Source organism: Dermacentor variabilis, chromosome 4 (genome assembly GCF_050947875.1).
Source record: "Dermacentor variabilis isolate Ectoservices chromosome 4, ASM5094787v1, whole genome shotgun sequence".
Taxonomy (NCBI): Eukaryota; Metazoa; Arthropoda; class Arachnida; order Ixodida; family Ixodidae; genus Dermacentor; species Dermacentor variabilis.
The window spans coordinates 121,751,448-121,775,253 of record NC_134571.1 but is presented as its reverse complement, the minus strand read 5'-3'; the positions used below and the strand labels follow the sequence as shown (position 1 = coordinate 121,775,253).

Genomic DNA, 23,806 nt, shown 5'->3' with positions numbered 1-23,806 from the left:
TTTGTCGGCTAAGGACATCAATGATTTGTCACAACACATCTGCATCATTTTTAATGGGATCATGTCATCTACAAACCGCATGTTGCTCAGATGCTTCCGTAGAGCGTTGCACTTAATCCTTCCCGGCCTAACAACTTGAACGCTTCATTTAAGCATGCATGAGTAGCCTGCCTTGTATATGTCCTGCCCTGTATATGTGCCCACATTGAGCCAAAGTCAATTCAGTTACCTTGATTGATCAACAATCTGACGGTAGGATTGCGCCGCATTTCATTACAAAGGGAGCGAGGGGCGTTTTGCTTGGAGCGAGGGTCTTGCTTGGACGGCGTGTCCCTGAATGAATGGTGAAAATAGCTGAAAGAGTCGCCCTCGTATGCACTGTTGACGACCCCTAAAGGTAGTTTAAGGAGGTATTGTAAGGTAAATGGTACATGTTTGTTTTAACGTAATATTTTAGAAACGGCTGCAGATATTCGCTTCACACTTCACGCGCTTACAAAAGTTGCTCTTGGGTGCAACATGAAACACTTTGTTTGTGAGTAGATGATTTGCCTTTCCTGTGGCCCACGCCCAAATTTTTAGGCGTGTTTAATAATTTAGTGTACCTTTTCTCTGCAACCATGCAGAAGAACGTGATGCTATTACACAGTGTTATTCTAAATACCCATTGGTTATATCGGAACTCAAGAAATATCATATCCTCTTGGAAGTTTTTACCCTCCGCTCAAAAAAAAAATAATATCAGCGCATGTACAAAACCACATGGGGGGTTTCTTGCAGTGTATTTTTTTCCAGTGTTATCCTTAATATTGTAACGGACAGTTAAGGGAATCCAGATAAAACTATTTATTGTGGGCGAACTTGTGCCCTGGCGGTAAATAAAAAGCACTGCCGCGTTCTAAGTGGGAGATCAGGAAGGCCTTCTTCTTCTCTCTCGAGCGTCGCTTCACCTCGTCTTCTTCTTGCAGACGCCGACAACGGCCACCTGCGATGCGAGTGCGTGCGGCGAAAACACGTGCCATTATTTCTTCGTCTTTTCCTCCAATACGCCGCTGTCGTCTTGAGGGGGCGCACGAACCTGCGCGCGTTGTTTAAATGTTTCTGCCTTGTATCAATATCATCAGACATTTTTTTATTTCAGAGTATTTATGACTGGTTGCAGTACATGTGTAAGAAGTATCACTAGTATGGGATGAACACTTTCTGAGAAAAGCTACATTGAATTTGAGAAAATCACAGAAAAAACTATTTCAGAAAAATGAAGTTTTATGTTCGGATACTGCCTGACTATCCTCGAAATGCCCCAGAAGAATGTATTTCACTGCTGACTTTCTTGCAGGTGTCTTCAGAACCATTAGTAATGTTTCTTTTCATCCATCGTCCTTCCTTGCTCTCGGTAGTCAAAGAATTCTTCCCTGTCACTACGCTCTTTGTCCGTCCTGTCGAGAGCAATATTACAAAACATATCTGGAACAATTCCAAGGGCCTCCATAACAGCTTTTTGTGCAGAATTACGGTTTTCATAGTAGGCTAGAGCATAGTTGCTCTCTTCAATGTGTAAGCATTGACCAATTTTGTCTTAGGGCAGAGGTACCAGATTAGTTGGTTGAACGACTAATTGGTGTTCTGTGTTCGTCCATGAAGACATTTGCTCAGAAGACCGATTACTTATGAAATTTCTCCTTCTGCTTTATTTTCTGGACGGCCGTGCCATCTTTTGAGGGAAGTAATACGTTTGAAACTAGAAACAGTGGTGACCACGACCGTAATAGTGGGAGCAATAACAAAGACGAAACAGGCTACAACAGCACCACTAGCGGCACATCTGCTATAAAAGGAAATATTTTCAATAATATATGATTTTGACGTAATAGTTGTGGAGAAACCCGCAAGGTGGAGAGAATTAAGAGAAAAAGACATCCCCACAATCGTAGCAGTTGCTTCAAAGGAAACCCATCAGGGTTCCTCGAAAGAAAAGCTTCGCAGTTGAAGAAAAACTCGTCCCGGAATCGAACCCAGGACCATCGCCGTTCCGGGGCAGCCGCTCCACCATCTGAGCTAACCAGGTGGCTAGTAGATGACAGGGCGAAGTCGAATTCCTCGACAACTCGAAGCAAAGGCAGAAGTTTGACGGAACAATTCTTTTCTACAATGGACTATTACGTCAAACTCTTGCCTTTGCTTCAAGTTGTTGACAAATTCCACTACGCCCTGATATCTGTTAGCCGCTTTGGTTAGCTCCGATGATAGTGCGGCTGCACCGGAAATGCTGTTGTTCCGGGTTCGTGCCCCTACCAGGACCAATTTTTCTTCAACTGCGAGGCTTTTCTTTCGAGGAACCCGTATGGGTTTCTTTTGTTGCAATTGCTAAGATTGGGTAGATGTCTCATTTTCTTTTAATGAATATGTGATCTTTCAGTTGAAATCATTTACTTGCCACAAACACACAAGCAAAAAAAAAAAAACCGCCATAACGATGACCACTGCCAACGACAACGATAAACAAACCGGCCTCCGAACTCCGCCTGCCATTTTTAAACGCCAGGGCGTGCGCACACTTCGGCACGACATTTGAACCGCTTTGAGCGGGCGCTCGATGTCGCGCTTCCGCAGGTTTGCTTCTCATAATGCAGTCGATATTTCTGTGCCGAAATTGCAGATTCAACCTTTGGGGGAGTTTACCTTACTATAAAGGAAAAGGCTGTTTGATTGGGCTTTTCGAACAACGGTGTGGGTTGCCGCCCGATGCTTGCTCTCGGTATTTACGTATATTTAGCTTCAGGAGATAGGAATAAAAACAGATTTAAGTGGTTTTACGCTATAGGGCCCATGTACGCGTTCAGGACGAATAATTATACCGAACGAAACTGACTTCTCTTTTCTGAATAGTCCGAGACCACACCTTCCCGAAAGGTATAGAAGATGGTTGCTCGCCGATTGCTCTGGCACACGGTGCTCGGAGCGGCCGGGGTGCATGGATTTATTTCCGTCTAACAAAAAGTTTTGCGAGACAGTATAACGTTATCAAGGCCATTCAGCACGTACACGAGATGACTTGCCCAACTTTCATTTGCCGAGGATCCGTTTTGATAGCATTTTTACCCTTCAGTTGCACGCCGCCGCGATTTTCGAGCAGCCACCGCAAGCAGACTAAGAGCAAGCGGATCGATCGGAGACGCGGACAAAGCCCTTTTCATCCGATTATCTACTTTCACTGTGCGGACTCGGCCCCATCAAAACCTTGTCCACTTGAGCGTGCTCCTCGCCTCTTGTCAGCTGATTCAGAATCATCTTAATGCAGGCCTTAATATTCGCTTTGCAAGGAGAAAAGAGTGACCTTCCAGAAACGAGGAGCGCGTTCGACGGGGCTTTTCAAACAACGCGGCGGGTTACCGCCCGTGGTTAGCTTCGGTAATTACGCAACTTTGACGTCATGACAGTGTAATCAAAACTGATTCGAAAAGTTTTAAGTTGTAGAACCCTTAATCTCGGTCGCGCTGCCAGTTCAAATGTGACAGAGTCATCGAGAGCTCTGAGCTGGAGCGCGGTGCACTGAAAGCACCAGGCGAATGTGTTTGGAGCACTGCCTTCCGACCTGGCCAATTTCACGCGCGCTGGCCCAGCATAATGAGCGCTCGAATATGACCTACCGAATGTACAGAAATTTTTGGTTTGACGTAATCAGACTTGTCTACCTGGGAGCAGACGTACTTGTTGATAGTAACGCGAGCCCACGAAGACACTTCATCGGGCTTTCACAGCAGCACCGCTGAGCATTTCTTTAGCGTCACAAAGCGCACAGTTCCTATCTAGGGAAAAGTGAAGCGAGGTGTCGGAGCAGAGCACTTACCAAGTCCTCGCGTTTTCTCCAAATATCGCGATAAATTGCTGCATAATTAAACTCAGTGTACTTCCTCTACGTCGGAAAGGAAATTATCATATTAGAATTTTTCTGTTCGGAAACGGTAACAAAGCGTGTGAAAGCTGTCTGGAGAAAAATCAGTGATAATGTCGATAATTAGGTTTTGTAAGTCAGATAAATAATTTATTTCATCAATTCTTTTAAATGGCTCGTATGCAATCAAATGCAAGACTGCCATTTGACCTTTCGCAAAGATTGCTGGAAAATCGCGGGCAGTTTATACCACCCAATTGCTATTTATATTGACGAATTACAAAGGCTCTGATCATAAGTCATTGATATACGTCTCACTTATTAGGGATGCAACAAAAATAAAGAAAAAGAATAAACGAGTTTGCGAGCACGAAGACATCGGAAGGAGCGGGTGGGGTTGTCAAGTGATAATGAGCGCACCAGAATATGCAATTTTGCAAAATACAAAAGTCTTGAGAAACCACGTGTGAATAAGCCATAGAGTGCTGAAGCTGAAAGTTCGGGTTGTTATTCTACGATCTTCTTAGCTAGTGGAAGAGACGAAGCCGCACTGGCGCTGTTTTCTGTGAACAAACATTTTCGGCCAGAGTATACAACCTTTCGGGTTAGCCGAGTGATATCCTTGGGAATGATTGCAGCTCCGTTGAATGTCTGATACTGAATGATGAATCTTTTATCAGGTCTTATTCTTTCTGTATCCGCAGGTGCACAAGCTTTCGAAGAAGGCGCTTCTGCTTTGCACCAACTTCTCTTGACGATCATAATCAAACTGCTCCCGCCTCCCGCCGAGTTCCGCTGGTACGAGGTCGCCTGGAAAGCGGCCCCAAAACTCAGAAGCTTCGCGGCCAACGAAGTGGACCTAAGGAGGAACAAAGTTGCAGGAGAAATATTCAGTAGAAGGCACCACCTCTTTTTCGTGGCTTCATTTTGTATAAGCGTCCATCCAAGTCACACTATATCTATATTTCTTCAGCACACCGCCTGCTTTATTTCTTTTTACTTGCACTTCAGAAAGGTACAAAACTTGCATGTGACATATACAGCTGCTCCCCTCACATTTCTCGAACAGGCGGAAATTAACGTTATGAGAAATCGTGTTGTCTATATAATTAGAGAGTTCACAAAAAATTTTAATTATTCCCTTGAGAGCATTCTTGCCCTGGCGAAATATAGAAGCACATGCTAACAGAACTCGCGTCTTCCTACGATAAATCTTAAAGCGACAGCATCACTTTCGGTATGTGCGGCCCCAATATCTGCCAAGACTGTCGTGAACCGCTAAAGTGATGATCTTGCGAAAAAGTTGAAATGGAATGGCTATAATTTATTGGAGAACACTTTAAGGAAGGTTATCTCGAAAGTGGCATAAGTCTACTAAGCAGACTTAGCTCATATACAGATCATTTTTCATGCCACAATTTGAACGTGTCCTAGAGCAATTAAATATATTTGGGTTGCTTCGTCATGAATGATTGAGAGCGATATCAAGGTTTTGCACTGAGCTGAATTTCCTCAGAAGGTGCTTTAAGACTACCTCCTACTTACCTACAAGTGTATAAAATGTATGTGCTTTGCTAAAACACAGCACTAACCGTGCACAACTAAACGAATGTAAATTAACTGGCCACCTGAAAAAATTAACGTGAACCTTCACTAATTCCAAAGCAGGTAACTTCACGCTCACGTGGCTAAATACACAGTTTGCTGTGTGAAGAATCTTAGTCGAAAAGGTTGGGGATGCTAATTTGCAGTGCTTCAGGGAAAAGCACGCAATACTACGAGAACACTTGCTTTCCTTTCTTCGATCATATCACATCAACTGATTAATCGAAATTGAATCATCAATTTCAAAAATTGGAGTTAGAATTGCCACGCACAAAGCACTGCTGTTAATAAAATCATATCGAGCGATTGTCGAATTGGTGCCGCCGTGAAATAGTTGACTTACACAGATGCGGGGGAGGGGTGGGGGGCGAGCCCCTTCTTAAGAAATGGAAGGGCGGCGGCCGAAAACCTCCTGCTTCCGTTCCTGCCTTTCAACACTGCACGCGCTTCTCTAATGTCCATATAATCGCTGTCGCAAGAAAGCGTTTAGTACTGCGCTTTTATTGAGACACCAAATATATGAACACTTCAGGCAAATTTCTGCCGTCGGCGCCGCCGTGAGGTTTTGAGTAAAGTCCAAGGCCCGGTAAAATCGTCTCCGCGTGCCGTACGCTATCGTACTGAGTGAAAGCGTACCAGCTAGAGCCTGCGAGTACGGCTCAATTTCGTGCACGCAACGGCGGAAAGTGGGGAGGAAGCGTGCCTACTTCCTTCGCGCGCTAGGCTTCGTTGGTAAGTTGGGAGGGAGGAGCACGTTCTAGTCCAGGCGCCCCGATAGGACTGCTGTATCTTCGAACTCATCTGCTAAGAGTGCAGAGCCAGCCGTGCGCAGTGTTTCCGTGGCTTAGTTCGCGTTGATGCGAGATGCATCACGGTGGCGAATTCGCTCGCTGCTGCTGCCGTGCTTCCTCACTTCCGTGTTTTGACAGCGAGTTTCTGAAGTCATTAAATGAGACATGTTCATGTTTGCTTGTGCTGGTGACACAATACTTGGTAAATTAGTTAGTATACCTATGTTTACAAGCTTATAGGGCCGTATAAACTATTATCCTTGCTTTCTATAGCTGTGCACTAATTTGCTGCCGCAATGGATACTTCGCATTTCGGGCGAAACTGAGCCTTTTATTCTTCAGGTACCTGGGGGCCACTGTGATTTATTGTGCACGTAATTTCCGCCTCTTCTTGAAATCAACCTTATGGGGCTGAGTGTTTGAGGCGATAAAGAAAATATGCTCGAACTAAGCTCAAGCAGGTCAGCACCACGGCGCTAGCGCAAATAAGGCTCCAAGGACCAAGCTTGAAGCATTTGAGCAAACTCGATCGACAGCTACGAGGGCGAATCAGAAAGTCTTTGCCCCTACTTTAGTTAACTCAAAATAAGGTCCATACAGATAATTACAAATATACGTAGTATTCTACGTACGTTGCACTATTTTTCGACATAGTCCCCACACCGGTTCAGAGATTTGTCTCATCGCAGCACTAAATTTGTGATTACCGGCTGACTATGGAACCACCGTCGGACTGCTGCCTTGGCTTCATCATTGCACGTGAATCGCGGTCTTGTCACCTCACACTTCTCAAAGCGAGACACCCTACCCTCTACGTGGGCTGAATTTCCCTGTGGATTTCGATAGACGTTCCCCCTTGCTCTATAGAGAACAAGTGATCCTTCGGTGCTCGTACACCATGGACGTGTGAAACGCAACCGCCGTCTTCAACAGCCGACAGCACCGCCGTACTGCGGAGCTACCGGTAGATAAGGTCGGGCTGGTCCACGAAAGGTCCACCGCTGGGAATGAATATGTTGACTTCGCATTTAGAGCCATAATTGGTCTAAAAAATATGGGCAAGACTTTCTGTTTCGCCTTCGTATATTACACTGCAATGTACATTCTGTGCCATTGTGAAAGGACAGAAAGAATTTTCATACACGGATTTTATACGTCTCACTCATAACCTAATGGACTGCAAGCTCTGAAAGTTTGTTGAGACTTCTAAATGACATCTTTGGGCTAGTTTGTTAATAGTAATAATCCTTCTACCTCATCATCATCCCTCATCACGCCTTTACGTCTCCATTCCCTCTCCTCCTGCGCAGAGCCGCAGGCTAGAGCGCATGAGCGCAGGCCAACCTCGCTCCCTTAATTTCTTCAATTAAGTTCTTTGACTATCACAGACTGCTCTTCATTAGGTAGTTCAAGTTTTGCACTGTTGACTTGACAGAGCCTTTCCTTAATGGTTGGCTTCAGCTTTATGAGGATGCTGACTGATTTAACCAAAAACGCTGTGCAAAGAGGAGGAGCAGGTGGCGCACGCAGTCACGCTTCAAAATGGTGATGAATGCACGATGAAAGCTCTTATAGATACAGTAAAGCTTGATAAGCTCAAGCGGATGGCGTGACTTTTCGTCACCGCTCGGTTGGATAGGCTACGTCAATAGAAACAACAACAACAACAACAACAACAACAACAACAACAACAACAACAACAACAACAACAACAACAACAACAACAACAACAACAACAACAACAACAACAACAACAACAACAACAACAACAACAACAACAACAACAACAACAATAATAATAATAATAATAATAATAATCGGTAGCAGTGCGGCTGTGTAACGCGGGTAGGACGTTTGAGAAAAAGGTGCCTTTTTCTTAGTGATGACTTTACATTTGGCGCAGCTGACCAAAGAACTATGTAGATGTAGCTAGGATTGACCGAAATCAGACAAGCCTATCAGCTCGTTTTGTATGAACGGCTAAACCTCTGCGGACATTTCAACGCCTTCGAGAGGGTCAACTTCGGGACCTGGACTGCAAAGGTGACTCCAGGGGAGCTTGTGGCGAGTCTCAGACACACACGCACATACACACATGAACCTACACGGCAGAACTAACGTAGCTACAGGAAAAGACAAAGTATACTCACTCTGCTTAGCAGCTTGCTGCGTAGGAACGGCTTGATCACTGCGAAGAGGACTTCAAAGATCTTCGGGTGGTTTACTATGTAGACAGCTTTTATCCGCACGGGACAGCACTCCTGGAGAAATTAGTTTTTGACATTTACCACTTTCATTTAGTATGGATTGCCGAAAGGTATCGCTATAAAGCGCATTAAACTACAAATAATGCTCGCGTCAGTTAATTTGTTGGCCTGTTGGAGCGGAGAATGCATTTATATTGTTACGTTGCAGAAGTCAGATATAAAGATGTGTTTACAATATTTACAAGAAAGACAACGATGCATAAAAAAGATGATGTTCCGCACCGATTCCACCACTACAGGTCAAATCGTCTTCTTCTGACTAACGCCACTAGCTCTCAGATCTTCGAGAGAACCCCTCATCAATATGAGGATATTAGCGCATTTAAAGGCCAAGTGACACAAAATTTCGACTTTGGAGAAAGTTGGTATAAATGGCCAGTGTAATACCACTGAAGCAAACTTAGCAGAGCCACAGAACTGCTAATTGAAATGTTCGTTTAATTTCTTTTTTGATTAGAAGCCTATAAAGCTGCACGTGATCAGCGAATGGGTGCGCCTAGTGGTGACACTGTGACGTAAATCCCAGCTCGCCACAGGCGCTGGGAATCCGGGCCAGCTCGCGCCTCAACGCCTGGGGAACCACAGAGTCCTATCAAAGGACCGGCGACAAGGCAGCAGGACCTCCGAGTTTGCTCGGATGCGTCGTTGCATTGTTGAATGTGATGGCGAGGAACCGAGGGTTAGATCATAGGTCACTTTCGCCAAGCAATAATGGCGGTGTTTTCTATTTCAGCTTCATTGTCAGAAACAGCTATTTTTGAGAGCTTTTATTGATGCTTCCAATCGTATTAAAACGTCTAATTTTGCTCGGAGGCTCCTCTATATTCACACACACAGGAAAATTACACCCACGAGGGTGAATTAGAAGTTGAGACTACTTTCACGCACCTTTACTTCCTCTGAATATTTCTAACATGGGTGCGCTTGCTAGCGGCACATCCTTGATGGAGTCTTTAAATCAATAGAGTGCAATAGGGACGTTTATTGGGAAGCCTACTCCTCGTAGCAATTAATTGTGTTTGGTACTTTAATATTGTGAGCGCATAAAAAACCATAAGGGCATATTTCCCAGTCGTTTGCGGGAAATCATTGTTTATGCTACTCGTGTGGTAACAGCGGGCTATGAGTGCCAATTTGCTGTTTCATGTACATTACGTCTCTTGTTGTGAAGTTGAAAGAGATAGCTTTTTCTTAAAATTTACCCCCCTGCCGTTCGCCTTTTACCACTCGCTTTGTTTAAGAAGCTTCAGATCGGTGCTGTTTTATATATGAGCTGTCAATCTTCAGTGAATCATAACGCGTAAGCCATCATAGTTCTTAAGGTACATGTTTTTCCTCGTGTGACTTCGGGGCTCGCGCAATATTGTGCGCAGTAAGTCTTGCACTGTTTCATGCAGTATCAGTGAGAATAAACACTCTCAGATGAGTGCGGGGCAATCTTCTACCCCTGATAACACAGGTATTATTGTGGGGGTGGTGCGCCTAGGTCACCATCGCCTTCATCATCAGAATATTTTTTGGTCTCTGCAGGATCTTTTGTTCCAGTAGTGGAAATACAACTACTTTGTCCTCTTCTCTTCTTCCTGCCTTTCGCATCTTACGGCTATCGTCGCTTAAACTGTTTCACCTATTCTGCGAAGAAGTTATTAGGCTTAGGACGTGTCCCTTTGCATCGTAATAGGTCGTCGCTCCTTTCTAACAGCGCTGTTGCATGCCATGGAAAGCAACAATTTCACAAAAAGACACGTAATAACTTTTAAAGCAAAGATCACTATAACTACCTTACATAGCAGTAAAACAACTTATACTTAAATGTAGGTGGCTTTCGATCGCACATCCCCAGTCTCCACTGCCAATGGTGTGAAGTCATCATGTTAGCGTCTCAGAATTACATTCGCTACATGTTTGTTGAAGCCTTGAGCTCACCAACAACGCTTATATCTGCACTAAAAAAAAGCTTCAAGTTGGATTGCTTCATTATTTATTAATGTCCAAAGAGACAAGTGAATGCGTTTTGCCTGATGTGTTCTCGTTTGTTACAGGCTCCGCTATAGCATATTAGTGATGATTGAAGTTCACGATGAAATGTGAGCTCCATGGATAAATTGAGCCCCCGAATCTGAAGCTTAAGTGGAAGAGAAGTGACGTCACCCAAGTGAAACATTGCCAGTGTAGAGTGGGTGTATGCTTGTTGATGAAACTATTATATTGTTTGCTCATGAGATACTCGCGCATATTTGCACAAGCGACCCCTATTTCTCAGAAGGAAATGTATATTGATCGCTAATACGAGAGCCGAGTATCAAACTACAGGCTCCAGTAGTATAATTATGGCCGTAGAAACTGCTACAAATAGGAAGAGCCTAAATTCATTAAGACAGTGCAATGGGCTTAATAATTTTTTGTCGAAATGCATTGCAAGGAGCTGTGGACCAACAAAAAGAGTAACAACCAAAGACAAAATAACTATTTACCTTAAATATGTTAACTCACTTCATAATCACATAAGGGAACATTTTGCATTTTCCAAATTGAAGCCCGTCTCTGCCCGAGTTATGCACTCGTAGCCGGAATCCAGACACTGCCACGGGGTTCGGAATATTTGCGTTTAAAGAAGATCATAACATGCGCTGTTGTTACACTGAGCTTCGCACCACGTTCATGGAAGGAAGGTTTTGGTTAATATGTTAACTAGCACTCGAATGCATTTCACTGCAAGTTCGACTGACACTCATGTCAAGATGTGTGCTAAGTGTATAGATGACTTGAAAAATAACCAGCTGCGACGCAATGACGCAAAACGAAACCCGCCAAGATGGCTGAGAGAATATGGCGTTGTACTGTCGAGAACTAGGTCATGGGTTCGATTCCCTACCACCTCGGCGGCAGTCTGACGAGGAAAGAATGCGAAAATTTTTGTTCCCTTCTGCTTAGGTAGACGTTAAAAAACTCTAGGGGTTCCAAGTTAGCCGGGAGCCACTCAGTGCAGCGTTTATCAAAGCCCGTGTCCTCTTTGGGGTTGATTTGATTTCGTCATCAGTATCATAAGCAACAGCCTATTTTTATGTCCACTGCAGAATGAAGGGCTTTCCTAGCGATCTACGATTATCCCAGTTTTGGACTATACTGCATTAAAACTTGCATATACGAATTTCCCAATTTCATCACCCCACCTAATTTTACGGTGTCCTCGACTGCACTTCCATTTGCTTGGCACCCATACTGTAACGCTAATGCTCCACCAGTGACGTGCCCTACGCATTACATGGCCTGGCCAGCTCAATTTATTTCTTTTAATGGCAATAACAATATCGTAAATTCTCATTTACTCTCTGATACCCCACCACTCCCTTCCGGTCTCTTAAAATTGCGTCGAACACTTATCGTTCCATGGCTCTTTGTACTCAACCTTAACTTGTTCTCGAGCCTATTTGTTAACCTCCAATTTTATGCTGCACATGTTAGCACTGATAGAATTCCATGATTGGACATATTCCTTTTCAACGAATGTGGTAAGGCCTCAGTTTGGATTTCGTGATGCCTGTCGTATGCACTGCAACCAATTTTTGTTCTTCTGTAAGTTTCTTTCTGACAATCAGGACTCCTTGTGAGTAAATGTGCACAACTGCACAATTGTGGGTGTTGCTCGAGTAATAAACGATTAAGTTTATAGAGTGCCTCTCACCGACTGTGAATATTTTTTTTACTAAATCTTGGTAGATATACGAGGGTCGCACTGACAGTACTGATCAACAATTTTTTGTATGCATGTCTGAAAGCTCACAAGAGTTGATATGGCGGTACTTCAGTTTTTTCTGCAATAATGGATGGCAATTTGTTATCATCAGGTTACAGAATCTAGCCACGAGCATGCGAATCAGAATGACAGCAAGTGAAGTCTCGTTTCGTCAATGTGCGGTGCTAGAATTTTTGGTGAAATAGCCAACTTCAGCTGCAGAAACAGAGAAGAGGCTACAGCTAGGGTATGGCGACGCGTGTGCGAGCTTGAGCAGTGTAGAAAGATGGATGAGGGATGTTAAAGATGGCTATACAAGCGTTGGACATCAGCCTCGGAAGGGTCGCCCTCGGACAATCGCTATTCACTCCAACCAGGAAACCGTCGATGCACTCGTTTAAGAAGACAAACGAGTAACAAAGAGGCGTAATAGCGAGAATATCTTAAATGGTGCACAGTGCAGTTCTGGGGACTGAAAGCTTAAGTCACCGATAGGTTTTGCTCTTTACATTGAAACACTGCAGAAGCTACGACTCTTATTGGGCGGTAGGCACTATGAGAAAAGTGATTTTGGAGCACGAGAATGCGCGCTGAAACACTTCTTTTTTAAAAGAGGAGAGAATCGAAATATTAAGAAACGGGAGGGCTTCCGCCACTCACCTCGAATCCTAGCAAAATCGAGGCTAACGTTACGAGACAACAAAACAAATGTGTGCACTATCGTTTCACTATGTCAACAAAGTAGTAGCGCAGTGCTACCGGAAGGATATTTTTATGTGGCCCGCTTGGCGGGAAATACGAATGCAGAAAAACGGGGAGGCTATGAGCAAAAAGGGCAGAAAAGTCTGAAAAATAAAGGCAAACTTTTCTTTTTTGGTAATGAAGCGCAATCATTCGTGGGAAGTAAGAAGTAACAACTCGTTACTTTTGGTATGAGTCTGGGTTCTGGCTATTCAGGAATTGCGACATTACTGAAGTGCGCCTCACTGCTGTTTCTATTTTGTGCATGTTGTGTATTACGTAATTTTTCAGCAGCCCACTAGTTGACATCTTTCTTTTCTTTAGCCAACCCATGTCAAGTAACTTTATATGTGTTTTCTACTTGTTTTTATGTCTTCGCTGTTCCAAAACATTTTGTCGGGTCGAAATTAAGTATAACATTGCCCTTTCATAGAAAAATACGAGGAACAGAATTGTTCTTAGACTCTTCCTATTCGCCACTGCGCCACTAAACTATTAGTTGCATGTAAATTCAGCGATGAATGTCTATATGTGACAACATTGAGAAAAGAAATTGTGGGAAGGTAACAGTCCCCTTACTGACCGTCAAGGCATATTATGTTATGAGAACCGAGTGGTCCCTGTGCACCTGCGTAATGGTAGCCAATTTCATCAGGTACGCTGGTGTGAGCTGCGTCAGATGAAGGATGTTTAATCCCGCCAAGTCTAAGACGCACTCGACCCCACATATTGATGGAACATCTTCAAGGAGCCAGCTGTTGGTCAACAGAAGCCCTGCTCTGGTATAGTCCAAAAGGCTGCAGATGTCAGGGTTCCAGGCACCTGGAGGGAGAGTGGAAATAGCTCTGACGTGGAACTCAGTTGCGTTAGAATGGTGCAATTATATTCTGCTGAACAGTGGACGTTCCTTCGAGAAACAAACACACATACGCACATCGGCAAACGTAACTCTAGTTGCTCATTACAGCATTAGATTATTACCTGGCGCCTACCTTTTCCTTTATTTCCCACTTACCCTTACTCCGGTGAGGAGTACCAGGTTAGAGGGACGCTCTCCAGGTCGAGCTCTCTTCGTTTCTCTTTATTTAATCTACTCTCTTACCCGCCGTGGGTGCTCAGTGGCTATGGTGTTGGGCTGCTGAGCACGAGGTCGCGGGATCGAATCCCGGCCATGGCGGCCGCATTTGGATGGGGGCGAAATGCGAAAACACTCGTGTACTTAGATTTAGGTGCATGTTAAAGATACCCATGTGGTCGAAATTTCCGGAGTCCTCCACTACGGCGTGCCTCATAATCAGAAAGTGGTTTTGGCACGTAAAACCGCATAATTTTAGAATCTGCTCTCTTTCTCTCTCTAACGCACACACGCGCACTTACAAACAAACAAACAAACAAACAAACAAACAAACAAACAAACAAACAAACAAACAAACAAACAAACAAACAAACAAACAAACAAACAAACACACAAACAAAAACTGTCATCTCGTCTTGGTGTCGGATCAAGGAATCACAAGCAGGGAAAACAGTAGCCCGGCCCGGTGGCTTGCGGGCTATGGAGTTGCACTTCTTAGCACGAATTTGCGGGATTAAATCCCGGCCGCGGAGGCCCCATTTCGACTTAGGTGAGTTGCAAAAACGCCCACGTTCAAACGTTAAAGATCCCCTCGTAGTTTAAAATGACCCGGATTCCCCCATTACGGCGTGCCTCATAATCATATCGTAGTTTTGGCACGTAATACCTCAGAATTCAGTTCTGGGAACACCTTAGGATAAAGTTTAATCAAGTTTGAAGAAATTGAACACAGCCGCTGTTAAAAGAATATTCATAGTGCACATCATTAACTGAGTGGCAGGGACACGCGTAGACTTGCCCGAAGGAGAAAACGTCACCAGTGATTTCGCTATAGGTAATGGCGTCTGAGTGAAACATTTGCCGAACACTTCAGCTTCATAATCTGTGACTCATGTATAAAGTTAGCTAGCAGACACCATAGTTAAACGACGCTGGGAGCCTAGTACAGCTTAGATTTTGACCAATTAATTAAAGAACATATGGTGTACTATCGAGCTTTCGTTGTGCGGTGTCAGGAAGCTTCAGGTAAGGCCTCTAAAAGCCTCATAAAGCATAGCCAGCTCGTCTGCCTATGGCTATCTTGCTTTTATTCCTGCCTTATTTAAACGGACTTGTACTAACTTATTACGTGAGGGCGTTCGAGCAGGATTGTCACAATGTTTTAGTTTGTCTTACGGCAGCCGGAGATGCGTAATTTGTCTTTCTGCTTAAGTTGGAAGAAAATATTAAACAACATTAAATTATACTATGGTTCTCCTGGCTGATCGACAATGTTTCATAAATGTTTGATGGGTGCCTTACGCATTTACAGATGAAAATACACTAATTGTCTGAACAAATATTCCAGCCTATTGCTACACTTTTTAAAATTACTTCTTTCGTGATGCGCCGTAACTTCTTTCGGGCAGTTTGCATGAGAGAACCTTTTTTTCCTATGCGTTTCTCTGCAAGAACTTTTTTCTTACTTAAGCCTTCTATAGCCTTCTGAACATGCTGAAAAGTTCCCGCAATATTGCACTGCTGGCTGGGCGGCGTGGTATATTCAAGTGAAGATTTTTTCACAATCAGGCTGCTTGATTGGCATATCTCACTTTGGAAAACTATGGGAAAGAGAGGGCAATACAAGCCAAGCAGGACCAAGGAAAACTAGACTATAGTTATCTAATAAGTACTGCAAATCCATGCCCTGGCCGAGAAAAGGAACTACGTGATATTTGAGCTGCTTCAAAGCCATTGTGGTGTCATCGGTAAGGAACGCGCCGATAACATTGCTAGGTTGGATGCTCAGTGCAGCAAAGAGTGGCTTATACCACCATTAAGGACAGACACCCCTAAAAAAATCGGGGTGCTCGCACCAAAGATCACGTTCTCCGCGTGGAACCCTCTGAATTTTGAAGGCAACCACCCACACCACGTGCACTCTTCTCTGCAGTACACCTTCGCATTCCAACAGGAAGATTCTGCCGGCTATTGCTAGGAGTGGTTTTTTCAAAGTCTTTTAATTTTGCAATGAAGTAGGCCGACAGTGCCTCCTGTGATTACTGTGATGGCTATGGTAACGAACTGACTCTTCAACGTGCCCTTTCTGACAGCACACGCTACAATTTACAGCGACGATCCCTCGCAATCGTGATAGCAAGCTTCGACCAAAAACTGCTATCAGTGAAATTAATTTTAGAATGCCGAGCTCACAAGTCATCGCGGCAGGATTTGACGAGAAAATTGTTACCCTTTTTTTAAGCCCAACGGACCTGCTCAAACGGCTGCACTATGAATTCGTTGCGCTACAAGTGCTACTGCGCTAAGGTAGTGTGCGCTGATTGTGAATACCGGCGATCCGTGCATCTGTATTCCTTGTCTTTCTTTGTTTCAGCCTCCCACTTTCGCTTTCCCCAGTGCAAGGTAGCAAACCAAAATGCATCTCCTATTTAACCTGCCTGCATTTCTTCTTTCTTCTGTCTGTCTCTCTCTAGTATTTACATTTTAAAGCGTCTGTGACAGCAGTGACCATAGTTGTGCGACAGTACCTAAATACGCTCCTTTAAAAGTTGTAAAAAAGTATGTTTTTTGTACAGGCTGTATACTCTTTTGCGTATTTATTAGTCACAACCTGATCTTGCCTGCTGAGTATTGTACTTGTGCCCAGACTACTTTAAGTTAGGAGGTTCCCTTCGAATGATCACTTCGGGAATTCCAACTGCACATTCTTCTTGTACTAATGTATGTGTATGTTACGGAGCAATATTGAAATTGAATTGAGCAAAATCAAATTGAAAGAAGCAGTGTTGCGCTTTCATAGTTATAAAGTGCCCCATGCTATAGCGTTTCTTCGTCTCATGGTATCTCCAAAAAAACAATTGTAAACTTGTATGCAGTCGAGGCTTCCTATAGCCGCTGGTATTTCTTTCAGTGAATGAACAAAATAGGGCGCTGTCTTTGAGGCAGCAGGCAAGAAATTTTAGCAGGAGAGTTTTGTTACTATGGGAACTTACCTACTTTGATGACCGCCATGCACCGGCCATACTCGCCTGGTTCGGGCGATATCATCAGGAGTTTGTGGTCGTGGCAAATGGTTCTGAAGGGAACTTTCTCAGGGACAAGTTCATGAAAGAACTCCGGTACATCTCGTCGCGCGCGGAAGTAGTTTTTCACCATTTGGGAGGCCTGTTGTACTCTGTATTTTCTGGCTCGCAGGAACATTACCAGAAGGTCATCGCTCGAAGGAATCTTCAAGGATGGCTCCTCTGTAATTATGAGCACACGCAGCGTTAGCGCCTTTGATTACAATTGATATGCACTTGTTTCGTGGAATAGTTTTGGCGTGTCTTGAACCATCATGTCATGCTTAGGAAAAAAGCTAATATTAGAGCTATTTGATCTAAATTAAGATCCAGACCAACATCTCTTAGTGCACTATTAAAAGCAGTCCTAAGCAAAAGTATTAGCGTTAACTGCAATATAAAATTCGTGTCGTGCTACTTACATTACGCTAAATAATTTCCCGGAACGGCACGAGGTAATCTTGCTACATGAGTGCAGGGTTTAACATAAGAAAAAATATGTGAGTTAAAACTCTTTGCCTTTTTAAACTTGTGACTGCAAGATTATTCCAAGCAATTCATACAACGCTTTCACAGAATATCTGAAGAATAAAAGAAAAGCTTTGGAATTGCATTGCAATATCTTAGTCTGTGAGGTGTTTCATGCGAAAGCGGGAAGCAATGTGCTTAAGTCGTACAGGAACAAAATCGCACCCAATCAGAAACATGTGCCACATATTTCTTTTAATCAGTTGGCGATACTTAATGGAAAGAACAAAAACAGAAGCTTGCCAAATAAATACTCGATTACAAATTCTAAGTGCATTTGCATTTTCACAAGAGGAGGCAGCGATTTCTGAAGCTCTGCAGAATTGCTCGGAATCCAGAGGGCTAGCATTATCGTCAGGCTTATACAGAACTTCATAATTTGACGTATTTTTTTTATGGAAGTGCTTTCTCAAGCAAATGAAAGCAGTGCTACATGATGCATTTTCATATTTTGCTGTATTTTGGGTATTGTGGCCGTGAGCCTGGTGATAGCTACGAAACTGGCTGTAGAAATGTATATATTTGCATACAAATACGTATTGAGTTAACAAGGCAATATATAACACACGTTAATACATTAATACGTTAACAGAGCCGATGTTCTAGCTGACATAAAGAGCGAAGAATATAGCTTGGCAGGTGATGGAATGCATAGGGTAGATAACCGGTGGATCATTAGGACTCCAGAATGGGCGCCAAGGGAAGGGAATCGAAGTCGAAGACGGCAGAAAGTAAGGTAGGGTGATTAAATTAGGAGATGTGCAGGCGCAATTAGGAATCAGCTATCACAGGAGAAAGGTAATTTAAGATCACTGGGGGAGGCCTTCGTCTTGCAGTATATATAAATATAGGCTGGTGATGATGACGGCATTATTCCGGGCAAACATTTCACTGATTGCTTATCATTACACAATCGGAAAGTGCGCTGCCAACGCTGTGACAGCATGACATGATGTTGTGGCGAAGAAGTCCCCTGTTCTCAACCGGAATATCTCGACAGCTATTTTTGCTAGCGGTTCGCCGAAAGGCAGATGTAACATTTGTGTTCGGATGTCGTTTATAAGACCTGTGTGGTTGCCATGATGCTCCAGTGCTCTTTCTGTGCTAGAGTGCGAGGACACTGCTGAAGTGCTGAGCAGCTGAAGTCTTTAACTTGCACTCTTTTCTTTCCTGTTAGCAGAGATTACTCCATTGCTTGCAAGAACGTTGGCGCGATTGAACAAGGGACTCTTTATTGACTGATAGTTATCGACGATGGCCTGAGACCCTTAAGTACATTGCTAGTCCTATTTCACCTTGCGCAATCTATTGTCACTGCTATTGTACCAAGGTGCCTAGCAACAAAATTGAGAGCCACCTTTGGTTGCTACTCCCCCCCCTCGTAGCAGGGGATACTGGCACATTCAAACAAGTGTACCAGTGAAAAGGAAATAAGGAAAGCGCACAACATGGACAGTGATGGTGACTGAACGAAGTGAATAACGCCGTGGTGTGTACTGCTTGCTTTTTTAAAGTGCGTTTTTAAGCAGTATAATACTTTGAGTGCAGAACGTTAACAGGGCATCGTACGAGCCAGATCTCTGTTTCTAGAACTAGACACCTGCCAACGGAAGCCGTGGAAGCTCCCAGTGTACATTAAAGCACATGCCATTGAGACAGCGTATCGCGAGGTATATAAATAATAAGTGCTGCAATATTTTAAGTGCACTAGGAAGCTTTATGAATGTGTTCTGAGTTTGAATGCCTTGAACGGGACCGGTGTGGTCTCGCCAACATGATATAGAAGACTTTACGTTAGGTATCAGACACACCTCAATGGCGCTTCTTTAAGACGCAAGATAGAAAACAGAAATGTACCTGCTAACAGTTGGCGTAGCCGTACCAACGAGTCCGCTTTGACTTCAGGCGTTTCACCGAGTTCAAGCCTAGCCACTTCTTCAAGGTCCAGCGCTGCTTTAGTTTTAGTGACGGCGGCATCCTGCTTAGCCATCGGTATTCCGGCAGGTTGCAGCACAGGATCATGAATAAAAAAAATAAATATTAGAGATGTGGGTGGGGTGAGAGGGGCTTTATTTTACGTCGTTACACGGCAAAGTCAAAGGTTTAGTGCTTGTATAATTCTTTCCATCTACGGCGAATCTCGGCTTGCACAGTATTCATCTGTGACTCGCACCAAAACGAGCCACTGCTATTGCCGGGAACGGTCAATCGGCGAGACCCCATGTAAAGAAGAAATATTTGGAAAATCGGAGGGATCGGCTTTCTATGCAAAATAGGGTCCTGGCATTTACGGACCTCCTCATCGATAAGTGCCCTGTGCAACTAGCAATCACCGAAGTGATAATCTCGTTGTCATGCATATCGTTGTCGGGAGTGGTCAAATGAAAGAACAACCTTAAATAAGAAAAGAGTTATAATAGTGCACAGTGATTCCATTCTAATGTTACTCCTTCTCGGACTTCAGCAGGGGTCAGAGTGGCGCTCTACGCACGTTATCAACGCGTTCGGCTGGCCGCGAATGTTGAAATGATAACAATCAAACCAAAGGACCGCTTGCACAATACCGACCATGATTTCCGAACAATTGTTAGTAGTTGCAATGATTTATACTTTCACAATACTTAAAGCAAAAGGATCATCTTTAATATGCTCTTGCAGAGGATATCAGTACCTTAAGGATATTTTTTATGGCTTGGCAAACATGCTTTACTAGCTCATGGCTGCTTCAAATTCTGACAGAAACTGCACTGCGTTACCCTGATTGAATGAGCACAGAGGGAATCTAGCACTGGAAAAGCGTTCCTGAAAGGGCTGTTATGTTTTTCGGCTACTGACACATCCACGTAGAGGAACCGAGGTGCCCAATTATGTTAACGACTTCGCAGTTTACTTATCAGTGACCGCCGCTTCCATCGCTGCATCGTCCGAAATAGCCATACATTGAATACTTCAAAGTTTTCATTTTTTATGTCATCTTAGAGATACTCGCATGATGAAAATTGCGTTAGACGAAGTGGTCGCAACTGTACTGGAGAGCATATAGCGCCGACATATATGGTGGCGGCAATATTTAAATATCGGGCTGTTGAGTCTTTCTTTGTTGGTATTCGTTCTCAAACATTACTGTTTTCGTTATTATGCGGAGGGGTGTGAAATGCATGCTCACAGAGTGAACTAGCTGGGGACTACACAAAACAAACGCAAAGGAACACCATCTTTTATTGTTGTTTGATGGTAGTCCAAAACTGGAGATGCTGCGCTGTGTTGTTCAAGCCGCATTAAAGAAAAAATTCGCTTACGTAGAGTTAGCTAAGCATTCTCGCAAGGAATACGACGGCGCACCGGTGAAATTGGCGGTATAAATAATGCACGATTTAGCGTTATGTAGAATCTTAATCACTTCAATATTCAGCTATGCATCGGTAAGTCTAACATCACTGATTCCATTTGCTAAAGAGATGCCGGTCTCATTTATTCTTGTTTAATGATAGTTAACCCTAGAGATGCTGCACTGCGTTGTTCATCTAAATAAAAAAAAACTCGCTCAGGCAGAGTTAGCTAATTATTCTTGCACGGAACATGAATGCGCACGAGTAAAATGACAGCATAAACATCGTGCCATTTAACGTTATGTTGACTGTTAGTCACTTCAATAATCAGCAACACATAGGCAAACTGAAAGTCACTGGTTCACTTTGCTAAAAAGAGGCTTGTTCGGGGAGAAATAAAAAAAAATCATGCTTACTAGTTGATTGTGAATCTTGGACACTTTCGCCATCGTGGCTTGCAAGGCACGGCTACCCAATACACCGCACAGACGCCTTATGCGAGCAACACTCTGCTGGTATGATGCCACCAGAACCTGTCCCAGGATATGAAGTCTTCGCAGAAACTGCACACTAGGCCGCTAATGTTACTAACACTAAGGCTAATGTGAGCAGCGGAATCCAGCAACGATACTTACTGTACTGCAGTCAACGAAAAGTATGCGGGTTCAATGGCACGATTGCCGCGGTGTCTGTTGTCTGCCGCTGTCTGCCTGCCGTTGCAGTTGTCTAATCTGCATTCTGCAATCTGCTTGCTTGCAGCCAGCGGGACTTGCGAGGGAAGCGGAGTGATAAATGTTTACGCAAGGAAGCGTGCGCTCCTTTTTCACTCAACCACGCACGCCGTGGAAGAGTTCAAGTGCGTGAAGCAGTCGAGCCTGTGCTATATGTCAGTCAGGTAAACACCGAACTACCACGCAGCTTGGCGCTTAAGCAAGCAGCAGACAGGCGCCAATCGAACGAAGGCGTCGGCATTATGCCCGACAACCCGCGACGACCATCTCAAGGACGACTGGTCGCGTTTAGAAGCGGTTTCAAGGAAACGAGGGAACCTTTCGCCCTGCAAGCGGGTGAACGCCACCAAGGCGCCCGTCCATACGACGATTCGTCGGGTCTGGGGGCATCTTCTGGGAAACAATATTGTCAGCTGCAGTAGCGGGCACAGTGCAAAGGAAGAGGCAGGAAGGACGAGAAGGAATTCAAAGTGCGCGTGCTACCCCTGCCCACTCGATAACCTGGTCCCGCTGCCGTTGTTTTTCAGAAGCCAGTGGGGGGGGGGTCCTCATTAAACGTCGCCAGTCCTCTTTGGAGACACGTGAAAAATTGGTGGAGGTGCTGGGCATTTCACATTCATGCCGCAGACCCCTCCTGGGAGCGAAGCAACCAATCCAGTGCCAATAGAGACGCCCGTGTATCGGGCAAGCCGCAGTATCAGGGGACTGCCTCCAGAACAGAACACAGCTATTCCAACCACGTCAGCTGGTATTGGTAGCGCGGTGACAACCCGGTACACACTTCAGAAGCCACGGGTTCCAAAGTCGTTCCATGGTAACGTATTCGAAGACGTCAAAGACTGGATGGCCGACTTTGAGCGCGGCCGAGTACAATCAATGGGACGACGCCACTAAACCTAGAAATGTCTATTTTTGCGTGGAAGATGGCCCGCGTACGTGGTTTCAAAACCGTGAGGAGAAGCTGACGTCGTGGTCGAGTAGCGCCGTGAACTACATGCGCCGGCACCTACACCAATGCTGATCGCTGCGAACGAGCAGAACGATCAATCCAGGCCCACGTCTTGCTTTCCAAGAAAAGTGTCACCGCCTTCGTCGAAGACATGATGCGTCTCTTCAGACGAGCAGAACCTGGAATGACAGCGGACAAGAAGTTGTGTCACCTGATGCGAGGAGTGAAGGAGCAGCTCTTCGCTGGTCTTGCGCGGAGCCCTCCGAAGACTGCCGCCGAATTTTTATCGGAGGCAGTAAGTATAAAGATGCTTCCACAGCAATCGAACTTCTACGAGCAGCTAGGGAACGTAACGTCCACTTCCGATAGTTTCATGGCGACTGAAGGCAACTGTGACAACCTCCGAGAGCTCATCCACACTGTTGTGCGGGAAGAAATGCAGAATATTTACGGCGCGTCCCAAGCTACGGTGAGTTCCCATTGCAAATTTTAGAAAATATGAAGTGCACCAACCACTACGGTCCAGCTTTCCTTTTGCTAGCACTGCGCCTGCACCGACTGAACACCGCCGTGCGACCTACGCAGAAGCATTGAGACGCCCTGCTTGGTCACCCCCGCTGTTTGTTCACGCCGCTCATCCGGTTGCACTTTCACCAGCCCAACCGGCACAATACGTTGCCGAACGACGCGCGCCTTCAGCTTTGCCGCTTGCCGCTCCTTATGTTGTGTTTCATCCGGAGCAGCCAGCGAATTACGCCGACAATCGACGCATGACCCATCGGAGATCGTATGCTTGGCGCACGCCGGACCGCAGTCCTCTGTGCTTCCATTGCTGTGAGGCAGATCATTTGTACCGCCAGGAAGCATACCGACGTGTCGGGTTGCGGGGATTTTCCACCTACTCATCGCAACCACGACCTGGCAAACGACCACAGCATATAGATCATTATCTGGCGCAACAGCGCACGCCACCGCCTACCGCACGACAGTCACGCTCACCGTCGCCAAGGCGATTTTCACCACCGCCTCAGTGATATTCCAGCGCACGATCGCGATGTCGCCGCTGGGAAAACTAACTACAGCGACCTTTGTGGGCC

The 23,806-nt window shown here is 44.8% G+C and overlaps 1 protein-coding gene across 5 annotated transcripts; it reads right to left on the bottom strand.

The window, feature by feature from the left end:
* Positions 1 to 831: 831 nt before the first annotated feature.
* On the bottom strand, positions 832 to 22,053 carry LOC142579692 (alpha-tocopherol transfer protein-like). Of its 5 annotated transcripts, none has more exons than XM_075690158.1 (7): positions 21,665 to 22,045; positions 21,446 to 21,599; positions 19,558 to 19,681; positions 17,104 to 17,355; positions 13,664 to 13,857; positions 8,442 to 8,552; positions 3,677 to 4,754 (listed from the first exon to the last, which is right to left on the bottom strand). In XM_075690158.1, the coding sequence occupies exons 2-7, from the start codon at positions 21,476 to 21,478 to the stop codon at positions 4,572 to 4,574; spliced, it is 897 nt and encodes a 298-aa protein (XP_075546273.1). In that variant the 5' UTR covers positions 21,479 to 21,599; positions 21,665 to 22,045; the 3' UTR covers positions 3,677 to 4,571. The 5 variants fall into 5 exon arrangements, with proteins under 5 accessions (XP_075546277.1, XP_075546273.1, XP_075546274.1 ...); XM_075690159.1 differs by having other exon boundaries at positions 21,446 to 21,562; XM_075690162.1 differs by lacking the exon at positions 3,677 to 4,754 and adding an exon at positions 832 to 1,078 and having other exon boundaries at positions 21,446 to 22,050.
* Between the last annotated feature and the right edge of the window lie 1,753 nt (positions 22,054 to 23,806).